Genomic DNA, 12453 nt, shown 5'->3' on the forward strand with positions numbered 1-12453 from the left:
GGAGGGGTTGTTGATGAGTGGTGGATTTCCACTCATTTGAGGTTTAATTTAGAATTGGTGCTTTTAATGTGTTTTTTCCCCATATTTGCACGAAAATGAAATGGAGAGTTGATTTAGGAGATATTTGAAGAAGCCAAGTGAACTTTATGCAAAAAGAGGTCAAGAGCTGAAAATGCAATATTTGGCAGGGAAAGTACCCTTCATGAACGCGATTGTTGGGTATTTTTATTGACGACAACCGCTTAATCTTTTAACTTATTTTTAGGGCAATTTGAGCATTATCAATTAGTTAAGGTTTTTGTAAAAATTTCTAAACATGTGTTTATATTACTTCCTAGTGATGCAAATCTCCAGTTCTTTTTACTGTTGTTGTGAATGCACTATCTGAAATAGTTTGATCAAATTGCACTGTTGCTCTTGGAGATTTGGCAGTTCATTTTCCTAATCTCTTATAGCCATGGACAGAGCTATGTATGCATAATTAAGAGTTTCATCAGTTTCTGTGCGGGAGAATGCTGTATTGGTTCTTTCTCAGATTATACTGAACGACATGATGAAGGTTTGGCTGGATTATCAAACCTTTATACATACCTAAAGATAGCATTTTCAAAGAAAGTTTGTTTTCTCTCTCTCTCTCTTATTCCATTGGTTGAGTCTAGGCGAAACTTCTAAGCTTAATGGTTTGTTGCCTTTTCTTTTATTGGATTAATTTTCATTTTGTGTTTTAAATTTGTGCGAGTCTCCAGCTGAGTTCTTTGCAGATAACAAAAACATTGCTGGTTTTGACAATGTGAGTTTCTTATATGTTTAGGATGTCTTATAATTTTAACTTTTTTCTAATGATATAATCACACATTAGTTTGATGATTTGCCATTATGTTGGAGAGCAGCAGCTAGTACCTCAAAATTAATTAAAATTTAGGTACCTTTAATAAAGAATAGGTTTAGAAATTAATCTCCATAGGCCCCGTGGTTAGCATATAATCAGACTATTGATAACTCATAATTGAATCCTTCTACTCCCTCTTGAAGAGATGTTCCTAACTTCCTATATTCCGAATGATAGTAGAATAGGTGGAGTTTTTTTCCGGAACTGGTTACTTGTAGAGTAGGTGGATTTTAAGGTCACGCATTGTTGCCATTAGCCAACATAAGAGAATCGACCACATTGAAGGGAATGTTGAAGGCATTATATGAAATAGGCTCTTCGCTTTTTTTGATAGCTCAAGATTTTCATGAGGTGGAACTTACTTCAACAATGATACACTAAATGTGCTGTTAATCAAGTTAGTCTTTCCAAATTTTCAGCCTGGGAAATGTCTTTACACTACTGTGAGAGAACTTGTTGAGAATGCACTTGATTCTGCTGAATCCATCTCTGAACTTCCAGTTGTAGAGACAACCATGTAACTGATTATTTTGTCTATTTTGGATAACTTCTTCAATGAGCTAATCTATTAATGGGAACCTCTCTTCATAGCTTAGTGTTGTTTTTTGTTTTGCTTCTGTAGTGAAGAGATTGACAGAAGTAAATTTAATCCCATGATTGTTCTGGGTGATATATGATGATTTTAAGACAGCAAAGGCTCGTGAGGTGTGTAAGCATTGATTTACACTCAGTTAGATGGCATTGTGATTTATATTTTATGCTCACTGTTTGACATTTAGCAAATTTCATTAGTGAAACATTTTTCTTGCTAATTTCATTAGATGGTATTCTGATTTTTCTAACTACTGTGTCTAGAAAAGACTTGCCAACGAAACTCGGGATCTAGAGATTCAAGCAAAGAATGTTGCTCTTGGGAAGAAAGTAAAAGACCCTACAGCTACAAAGGCAGTTAAGGGTAAGGAGACAACATATTATAGGGTGATATGCAAGGTATGATCTGTTTCTCTTTGTTCTTCTATATGCTGACTCTGCTCTAAGTATGCAAGACAAGAAAAGTACATTTTTGAATTAAATCAATTTGGCAAGTTAGTTGAAGATTATTCTTCCCTAAAAGACTTTAATTACTGTACTTTGGTTCTAATATATGATCATGGAAGAGGAATGCCTCATGATGATACCCTGAATATGTTTGGACGAGGTTTGATGTGCTTTCCATTTCCTGTTATTTTACCCATGGGAACTTTTGCATGTTCCTGCTTTTGTTATGTTCCAACATCTTTCATTTTCTCTTGACCTTCAATTAGGAGGAACAAAGGTGTTTTAGACGTCTGATACATTCGTTTCAACTTTCAGTTCTATATTTGTTTATTTATTATATTCTTTTGTTATATTTATCTTGTTTGTTTTTTATATTTTAATTATTATAAACTTTAAATATGGATACCGTTAAAAAAAGTAGTGGTACGAAATCAATTTATGGAAAAAAAGGTGCTACTAGTAGGGGTGGGGGAGGAAGTAGTTCTCATTTCAGCCTAGATTTAAAACTAATACAAGACGATTATACTCATGTTGGTGAAACTTTTTTTATTTCACGTCCCAATATTTTAGAATTTAATTCTGAATATAGTAGACCATGAGACCTTAGATGGTTTGCTAATTTTGAGGAAGAGTTGGAGGAAGAAGTAGAAATAGAAAACCAAGACTTAGCGGACACCCTACTAGTCTGGCCACAAAATTACCTCAATAAAATGATCTCCCTCTAATACTTGTGTTTGTCTTTACTGAAAACTCTTTTGACCTCTAGGGGAGAACAGTTAGTGCGGTCATTATATGTGTTAATTTCCCATATTAAGAAGTTGTGTTTAAAAACCTAAGGTGACCTTGGGGATTTAGTTTGTTGGTTTCCAGTCATGTGTGGCCTTTTGTTGGACTTCACAAAGGTTAGTATCGTGGAGGTTATTTATGCACCTTTAATCGTCAATTTGTGGTGTTTCGTGTGCCTAAGTTTTGTTGGTTTTATTTCTTTTGTGGCATTGTTATGCAAATTTTATTGTTGTTGAGGGGATTTGTTGTTTTTTTGTGTTATTTATTATCAGGGTAAATGTATTTAAGGGCCTAATTGCTCTTGCAACATCTTTGTTGTGGAAGTACCATGAAACTTGTGCCCAAAAGAGTAGTGTCGAGTCATTTTCGTTGCCCTGAAGCATTTGTTTAACACCGTTTAAATGTGATTGTTTAATGTTGTACACAATTGAAAATGTTAAAAATGAGACAACTATAATGGGTGTCATGCAACATTTAAACTCCATTGTCATACATGTGAGGATATAATATTGCATAAACTAATAAATTCACATCCATTTTGTGTATGGTTGATCTACCGAAACTCCTTATAGATTTTTTATCCATAGCTAGAATCCTATCAGAAATAATATAGCGAGGGTGATGTACGCATACTATAAATGATCAGAAAGTCATTTATAGGCTTGAAGTATAAATACAATAAGTAAGTATATCGCATACTATAGGCTTGAAGTGGTGGGGGATTCTGTTTAGAAATTAGCCTAAGGGAAAAGGGTGGTAAACCTGGAGGCATAACATATCCTTAATAAATGATCAGAAAGTCAAGCTGAGTGTTAAAAACCTCACATTAATCCTGCATCGTGTTTTATTTCTGTTTGTTTGGCATTTAGTGTGTCAAGTGTTACACGTGTACATGACTATGGAACTTGAAGATGGTGGTATCATGAAGGTTCCTTGAGAACAAGATTAGACAATAATTTTTTCAGAGGAAGTGTTTTAGAAGTGTTAAACAGAATTAGAAAATTATTCAATAGGAGTATGCATCAGGTTAGCATATGCAACCATTTGAACTAACAGTTTGCTTTGCCTCGATGCTGATTTCGCGGTTTGCATCTTGGGTTATTTTTATCAAAAACAACTTCTCTACCCTGATATGCGTTAGATTTGCTTACACCGTTCCCTTTTAAAACCTCACATTTTGGAATTACATTGACTATGTTGTTGTTGTAGTGTAAGTGCTCCTAATTTTGCAAATTGAATTGGTTGATTTATGACAGTTACCAATTGTGGGTGTTCTTTGTTGAATGCTTTTTGATTACTAGTGGAATAAATTACTTGTTTAATAATATCTTCCATACTTGAATTCTATGATTGTTTATAGAGTATGATTTTGATTTTGATTTTGTAGTTTAAATGCTCATGCCATGACTTTTGTGTGCTATATAAGGATAGAGAATTTCTATATCCTTCGGCATCTTTATCTTTATATTGTGCAGATAAGTTAGGGTGGTTCGTAACTAACTAAATAATTTAAATATCTTGTAGTAGAACGCATAAAAAATTGATGAATAGTATCTTCCCATCCACGAGTGAGGACGGGAGGCCTTTGCACTTCTCTCTGGTATTCAAACAAGTATTTTTTTTGGTTATTTGAACTAAGGCTTTATGGTTGTCGGTAAGCTCTTACTTGAAACCTACTGTTTAAATGTTGATCAATTTGTAGGCTATAGGTGCAGGATCGATGCTGAGTTTTCTGACTGGTTCCTTAGCACACTTTAAGCATGTTCCTGAGACTACCCTGTGCTGCAACATTATAGTAAGTTTTGGTTAGTTTCATCTTATGCTCAATGACAATTTTTTAAGATCATTTTTTCGTATCAAACTACTTCCTTATGACATTTGCCTTCTCAATCTTTTCCCTGTTGATTATAGTAAACGTGCAAATGTTCTTTTGCTTTGGTAGTCCCTCGTATTCTCTTTTGATATTTGGACTGTGAGGACATAGTCTCATTTTAAGTTGGGGGTGCTCCCTTGTACTCATTTTGTTGATTTTTTTCTGCATACTGCGATTCTGCCCTTGTCGGGGGTACTTTTCTTTCTCTGTTATGGATTGGTGTGCCCTTGTTGGGCTTTTGATATTGTGGGTGTTTCTGCTGATTTTGTGTTGGATTGGTCTATTTTAGTTTTTGATTTGTAGTTTGTAGCTTCTTTATTTTATTTTTTTGATAATAAGATTTGGATTAACGATGCCCAATGATGGATAGAGAGTGATGACTTTCTAAAGGTTAAATCGTCGATTGCTTGTGAGTTTTATTGGCGTTGATTGTGGCGAAGTCTAAGTAGTCGTTCCCGAATAGATGCATGAGGTTGCCTGATGATGGATTGGTTGACAGCTTTCTTCAGGGCAAAATCATCGTCTTTTTGGGAAGGTTTTGACTTGATTAGTACTAAGAGCATAGTCATGCTTGTGAATAGTGTTGAGCATACCTCTCAACTTTTAAAAGGTTGAGCATATTTTGAATGATTTTGTGACAACTCTTACCACTCTTTTTGTGACTTTTGATTCGTTAGCGGTAAAAATGTTCAATGCTACTTGTATTTTAAAAAGGAAGTAAGATTTTAAACCATCTTGATTGATTTGCAGGCCATGTGTGGTGAGTTGTTGAATAATGCCATGTGTTCGCTTTTGTCACCTAGAACTTTCCCGGTTGGTCTTGAAATATTTTGGTTGGAGAAATGATCTTAGGCTTTCTTTGATGTTCTTGAAGTCCAATTGTCCTAAATATCCCACCTTTGCACTAAATATATCCTTAGTTGTCCCCTTTGAGCATAATCTTTTTTATTGGCAACCACATTACAAGCCTTTTCCTTTTTAAAAAAGTAACCCTCTTTTGAACCCTTCCCTCCTTGAACTTGAGGTTGTGAAAGTTAAGGCTAAAAGCCTAAATTTAGGGTGTTATGAGAAATTCATTAATGGGATGCTTTACCACATGAGGGTTTGATATAAAAAAGGAAGGAAAAAAAAGAAGAGAGAAATTGAGGGATGTATGGGAAGTCTTAAAGAAAGAGAAACCTTTGAAAAAGAAAGAAGGAAATGAATAAATGAGACTTGAATCCTCCAAAAGTTGAAAATGGTTGTATGTGGGGAATCTGGAATGGAAATAAGAAAAAAAAATGAAAAATAGTGTGAAATGTACATGCGTTTGAAAAGTTGTGAAAGTTGAAAATGATGAGTTGTATAATGTTCAAGGATGTTGTAGTCACTTATACCTAAATGATATCCTAACCTTTCCTAAGCTTATATTACAAGCTTAACAAAGTCCTTTGAGATTTCTAACCAAATGGAGTTGAGTCAATGTTGATTGAAAATATGGGCAAGCCTATGGTGTGACCTTTGTGTGCATGAAATAATTCTTTGTGAGTGTAAGTGTGTTGCATCTTTGTCCCTTGTCTTATTTATATATTTGTGTGGTTTTCGGACACTTCTTTCTTGTGAGGGCATGTACGTTGAAAAAGTGGTGATTTTGAAAATTCCTAATTGAATCAAGTGAGCTTGTGAAAGAGTTAATGAATTGAGTCATTTCTTGAGTTTTAGTTGTTGTCACTTGAATTATTCTTGGTTTTTGAAAATGTTTCACGAGAATGAGAGGATTTCTTTTGCGAAAAGTTTGCATGTGGACTATTTGTTAGTACCAACCGAAGCCATTACCTTTGTGCTTAATTGAGAAAAAGAAATTGATTTGTGGTGTGTCTTGAAATAAGAGCCTCATGTGTTTTTGATTTTCTTTAGTTGAGGACCAACAGAGTTTCTAAACATGTGTTTATATTACTTCCTAGTGATGCAAATCTCCAGCTTCTTTTCAGTGTTGTGGTGAATGCACTATCTGAAATAGTTTGATAAAATTGCACTGTTGCTCTTGGAGATTTGGCAGTTCATTTTCCTAATATCTTATAACCATGGACAGAGCGATGTATGCATGATTAAGAGATCTATATGTTTCTGTGCGGAAGAATGCTGAATTGGTTCTTTCGCAGATTTTACTGAATGACATGATGAAGGTTTGGCTGGATTATCAAACATTTATACAAACCTAAAGATAGCATTCTCAAACAGAGTTTTTTTTCTCTCTCTCTCTCTCTTATTCTATTGGTTGAGTCTAGGCGAAACTTCTAAGCTTAATGGTTTGTTGCCTTTTCTTTTCTTGGATTAATTTTCATTTTGTGTTTTAAATTTGTGCAGAGTCTCCCGCTGAGTTCTTTGCAAATAACAAAAACATTGCTGGTTTTGACAATGTGAGTTTCTTATATGTTTTGGATGTCTTATAATTTTAACTTTTTTATAATGTTATAATCACACATTTGTTTGATGATGAAGGATGTCTTATTATTTTAACATTTTTATAATGTTATAATCACCCATTAGTTTGATGATTAAGGATGTCGATGAAGTAATATTGCCTTGCTGGCATTTGAGTGATATTATCTGTAACTGAAGTTGTCAGTATCTAAGGTGTAGTGTTAGCTGTAATGTGAGGTATGTACTGCACCGAAGCAAGGTGCATGTCATTTATACAAATGAAAACTCTGCCAACTTTAAAACCTCAACAGTTGCATTATTACTTATTTTTAACATTAAGTCAACCATTGCTTACTTTGACTGTTAATCATGTAAAATCAATTCATGTTTTACTTCCATAAAAAGATGCTTTCCTCATTGTAACAACTTATATCAAATCTGAACTTAGAAAAATAATGGAGATCTTCCAGGAGAAATAGCTTGATAGAGAAGCAGAATACATATCAGAAACACCAGAGGATTAGTGGACAAAAAAAGACTGCAATCAAAGGGTAATTGCAAAAATAGGGAAACAAAGTTGCATAGTCTCCACAGTATAAATGGAATCTTTAGTTTTTATGAAAATATTGTTTGTTAATTTATTTTGATAGAGTAAACTGAAGTTAATATTCCTCTTGGTTATTAGCCGTTATGTTGGAGAGCAGCAGCTAGTACCTCAAAATAAAATAAAATTTAGGTACCTTTAATAAAGAAAAGGTTGAGAAATTAATCTCCATATGCCCCGTGGTTAGCATATAATCAGATTATTGATAACTCATCAGTGAATCCTTATACCCCCTGTTGAAAAGATGTTCCTATATTCATAATAATAGTAGAGTAGGTGGAGTTTTTTTTGGAACTGGTTTCTTGTAGAGTAGGTGGATGTTTTTAAGGTCACACATTGTTGACATTTGCCAACAAAAGAGAATCAACCACATTGAAGGGCATGTTGAAGGCATTAAATGAAATAGGCTCTTCCTTTTTTTAATAGCTCCAAATTTTCATGAGGTGGAACTTACTTCAACAATGATACACTAAATGTGCTGTTAATCAAGTTAGTCTTTCCAAATTTTCAGCCTGGGAAATGTCTTTACACTACTCTGAGAGAACTTGTTGAGAATGCACTTGATTCTGCTGAATCCATCTCTGAACTTCCAGTTGTAGAGATAACCATGTAAGTGATTATTTTGTCTATTTTGGGTAACTACTTCAATGAGCTAACATAGATCTATTAATTGGAACCTCTCTTCATAGCTTAGTGTTGTTTTTTGTTTTGCTTCTATAGTGAAGAGATTGGCAGAAGTAAATTTAATCCCATGATTGCTCTGGGGACCATGAACGTGGAGATGAAGCCCTATATGATGATTTTAAGACAGAAAAGGCTCTTGTGGTGTGTAACCAGCCAATGATTTACTTTCACTTAGATGGCATTGTGATTTATATTTTATGCTCACTGTTTGACATTTAGTAAATTTCATTAGTGAAATATTTTTCTAGCAAATTTCATTAGATGGCATTGGGATTCTTCTAATTACTGTGTCTAGAAAAGACATGCCAAGGAAGCTCGGGTTCTAGAGATTCAAGCAAAGAATGTTGCTCTTGGGAAGAAAGTAAAAGACCTGCAGCTACAAAGGCTGTTAAGGGTAGGGAGGCATCATATTATACGATGACTTGCAAGGTATGATTTGTTTCTCTTTGTTCTTCTATATGCTGACTCTGCTCTAAGTATGCAAGACAAGAAAAGTACATTTTTGAATTAAATCAATTTGGCAAGTTAGTGGAAGATTATTTTCTTCCCTAAAATACTTCAAATACTGTACTTTGTTTTTAATATAGGATAATGGAAGAGGAATGCCTCATGATGATAGCCTGAATATGTTTTGATGAGGTTTGATGTGCTTGCCATTTCCAGTTATTTTACCCGTGGAAACTTTTGCATGTTCCTGCTTTTGTTATGTTCTAACTTCTTTCATTTTCTCTTGAGCTTTAATTAAGAGGAAGAAAGGTGTTTTAGACGTCTTATACATTCGTTTCAACTTTCATCTCTATATTTGTTTATTTATTATATTTTTTTTGTTATATTTATCTTGTTTGTTTTTTATATTTTAATTATTATTAACTTTAAATATGGATCCCGTTAAAAAAAAGTAGTGGTAAAAAATCAATTTATGGAAAAAAAGGTGTCTTTTGACCTATAGGGGAGAACAGTTATTGCGGTCCTATATGTGTTAATTTCCCATATTAAGAAGTTGGGTATAAAAACTTAAGGTGACCTTGGGCCTTTAGTTTGTTGGTTTCCTATAATGTGTGGCCTTCAGTTGGACTTCACAAAGGTTAGTATCGTGGAGGTTATTTATGCACCTTTGTGTTGTTGATTATAGTCAGTTTGTGGTGTTTCGTGTTCCTAAGTTTTGTTGGTTTTATTTCTTTTGTGGCATTGCTATGCAAATTTTATTATTGTTGTGGAGATTTGTTGTTTTTCGTGAGATTTATTATCCGGGAAAATGTATTTAAGGGCCTAATAGCTCTTGTAGCATCTTTGTTATGGCAGTAGCATGAAACTTCTGCACAAAAGAGTAGTGTAGAGCCTTTTTCGTTGCCCTGAAGTATTTGTGTAATACCGTTAAATGTGATTGGTTAATGTTGTACACAAATTGAAAATGTTAAAAATGTGACAACTATAATGGGTGTCATGTAACGTTTAAACTCCATAGTCATACATGTGAGGATATAATATAAAAAAAAAAAACTAATATATTTGCATTCATTTTGTGTATGATTGATCTATCGAAACTCCTTATAGATATTTTATCCATAGCTGGAATCCTATCAGAAATAATATAGCGAGGGTGTATAAATACAATAAGTAAATGTATCGTATACTATAGGCTTGAAGTGGTGGGGGATTCTGTTTCGAAATTAGCCTAAGGGAAAAGGGTGGTAAACCTGGAGGCATAACGTATCATTAATTAAATGATCAGAAAGTCAAGCTAACAGTTAAAAGCCTCATATAATCCTACATCGCGCTTTATTTTTCTGTTTGTATTGCATTTAGTGTGTCAAGTTTCGCACGTTTACAGGACTATGGAACTTGAAGATGGTGGTATCATGAAGGTTCCTTGAGAATAGGATTAGCCAATAATTTTTTCAAAGGAAGTATAAAACAGAATTGAAACCTAGTGAACTTGAGGCAAAAAGAGGTCAAGAGCTGAAAATGCATTTTTTGGCAGGGAAAGTACCCTTCGCGAATGCACTTGTTGGGTATTTTTATTGATGACGATCGCTTGCTCTTTTAACTTATTTTGAGGGTACTTCGAACGTTATCAATTAGTTAAGATATTTGTAAAAATTTCTAAACATGTGTTTATATTACTCCCTAGTGATGCAAATCTCCAGCTTCTTTTCACTTTTGTGGTGAATGCACTATCTGAAACAGTTTGATCAAATAGCACTGTTGCTCTTGGAGATTTGGCAGTTCATTTTCCTAATCTCTTAGAGCCATGGACAAAGCTATGTATTCATGATTGAGATCCATCAGTTTCTGTGTAGAAGAATGTTGTATTGGTTCTTTCTCAGATTATACTGAATGACATGATGAAGGTTTGGCTGGATCATCAAACATTTATACATACCTAAATAGAGCATTCTCAAACAGAGTTCTCTCTCTCTCTCTCTCTCTAATTCTATTAATTGAGTCTAGGTGAAACTTCTAAGCTTAATGGTTTGTTGCCTTTTCTTTTCTTGGATTAATTTTCATTTTGTGTTTTAAATTTGTGCAGAGTCTCCCGCTGAGTTCTTTGCAGATAACAAAAACGTTGCTGGTTTTGACAATGTGAGTTTCTTATATGTTTAGGATGTCTTATAATTTTAACTTTTTTCTAATGTTATAATCACACATTAGTTTGATGATTAAGGGTGTCAATGAAGTAATATTTCCCTGTTGGCATTTGAGTGATATAGAGAAGCTGAATACAAAAATGCAGAAACACCAAAGGATTAGTGGAAAAGAAAAATGAATGCAATCAAAGGGTAATTGCAAAAAAAGAGAAACAAAGTTGCATAGTCTCCATTGAACTATAAATGGGCAATGTGAGTTTCTTATATGTTTAGGATGTCTTATAATTTTAACTTTTTTCTAATGATATAATCACACATTAGTTTGATGATTTGCCATTATGTTGGAGAGCAGCAGCTAGTACCTTAAAATTAAGTAAAACTTAGGTACCTTTACAAAGAAAAGGTTAAAAAATTAATGTCCATATGCCCCGTGGTTAGCATATAATCAGACTATTGATAACTCATCAATGAATTCTTATACCCCCTGTTGAAAAGATGTTTCTATATTCATAATGTTAGTAGAGTAGGTGGAGTTTTTTTTTTTGGAACTGCGAGTTTTTTTCTGGAACTGGTTACTTGTAGAGTAGGTGGATTTTAAGGTCACGCATTGTTGCCATTAGCCAACAAAAGAGAATCAACCACATTGAAGGGCATGTTGAAGGCATTAGATGAAATAGGATTTTCCTTTTTTAATAGCTCAAAATTTTCATGAGGTGGAACTTACTTCAACAATGATAACACTAAATGCGCTGTTAATCAAGTTAGTCTTTCCAAATTTCCAGCCTAGGAAATGTCTTTACACTACTATGAGAGAACTTGTTGAGAATGCACTTGATTCGGCTGACATTGTAGAGATAACCATGTAAGTGATTATTTTATCTATTTTTGAAACTACTTCAATAAGCTAACAGAGAGTTATTGATGGGAACCTCTCCTCAAAGCTTAGTGTTGTTTTTTTGTTGTTTTCTGTAGTGAAGAGATTGGCTGAAGTAAATTTAATTCCATGATTGGTCTGGCTGACCATGAACGTAGATATGAAGCCCTGTATGATGATTTTGTGACAGCAAAGTCTCGTGAGGTGTGTAAGCAGTAATTTACTCTCACTTAGATGGCATTGTGATTTATATCTTATGCTCACTGTTTGACATTAAGCAAATTTGATTAGTGAAATATTTTTCTAATGAAGTATATTTTTCTAGCAAATTTCGTTAGGTGGCATTGTGATTTTTCTAACTACTGTGTCTAGAAATGACTTGCCAAGGAAGCTCGGGTTCTAGAGGTTTAAGCAAAGAATGTTGCTCTTGGGAAGAAAGTAAAAGACCCTGCAGCTACAAAGGCAACTAAGGGTAGGGAGGCATCATATTTTAGGGTGGCATGCATGGTATGATCTGTTTCTCTTTGTTCTTCTATATGCGGACTCTGCTCTCAGTATGCAAGACAAGAATAGTACATTGTTGAATTAAATCAATCTGGCAAGTTAGTGGAAGATTATTCTTCCTTAAAAGACTTTAATTACTGTACTTTGTTTCTAATATAGGTTAATGGAAGAGGAATGCCACATGATGATATCCCGATTATGTTTGGACGA

The 12453-nt window shown here is 34.1% G+C and overlaps 1 protein-coding gene and 1 long non-coding RNA gene across 2 annotated transcripts in view; both read left to right on the plus strand.

Annotated features, from left to right (window-relative positions):
- The window catches only part of LOC107058527 (DNA topoisomerase 6 subunit B-like), a 9805-nt gene extending 1104 nt beyond the window's left edge, over positions 1 to 8701 (plus strand). The window contains exons 2-5 of the mRNA XM_015304346.1: positions 536 to 615; positions 740 to 790; positions 1309 to 1406; positions 8314 to 8701. Coding sequence (XP_015159832.1) covers positions 536 to 615; positions 740 to 790; positions 1309 to 1406; positions 8314 to 8437 — 353 coding nt within the window. The 3' untranslated portion in view covers positions 8438 to 8701. The remainder of the gene's footprint in view (positions 1 to 535; positions 616 to 739; positions 791 to 1308; positions 1407 to 8313) is intronic.
- A 2952-nt stretch (positions 8702 to 11653) lies between these two features.
- Positions 11654 to 12453, plus strand: LOC102578962 (uncharacterized). The gene is made up of 4 exons (XR_368752.2): positions 11654 to 11727; positions 11838 to 11943; positions 12112 to 12246; positions 12403 to 12453. It is a non-coding gene; the product is annotated as an uncharacterized lncRNA (long non-coding RNA).

This window comes from Solanum tuberosum, unplaced genomic scaffold (genome assembly GCF_000226075.1).
Source record: "Solanum tuberosum cultivar DM 1-3 516 R44 unplaced genomic scaffold, SolTub_3.0 scf00539, whole genome shotgun sequence".
NCBI classification, from domain to species: Eukaryota; Viridiplantae; Streptophyta; class Magnoliopsida; order Solanales; family Solanaceae; genus Solanum; species Solanum tuberosum.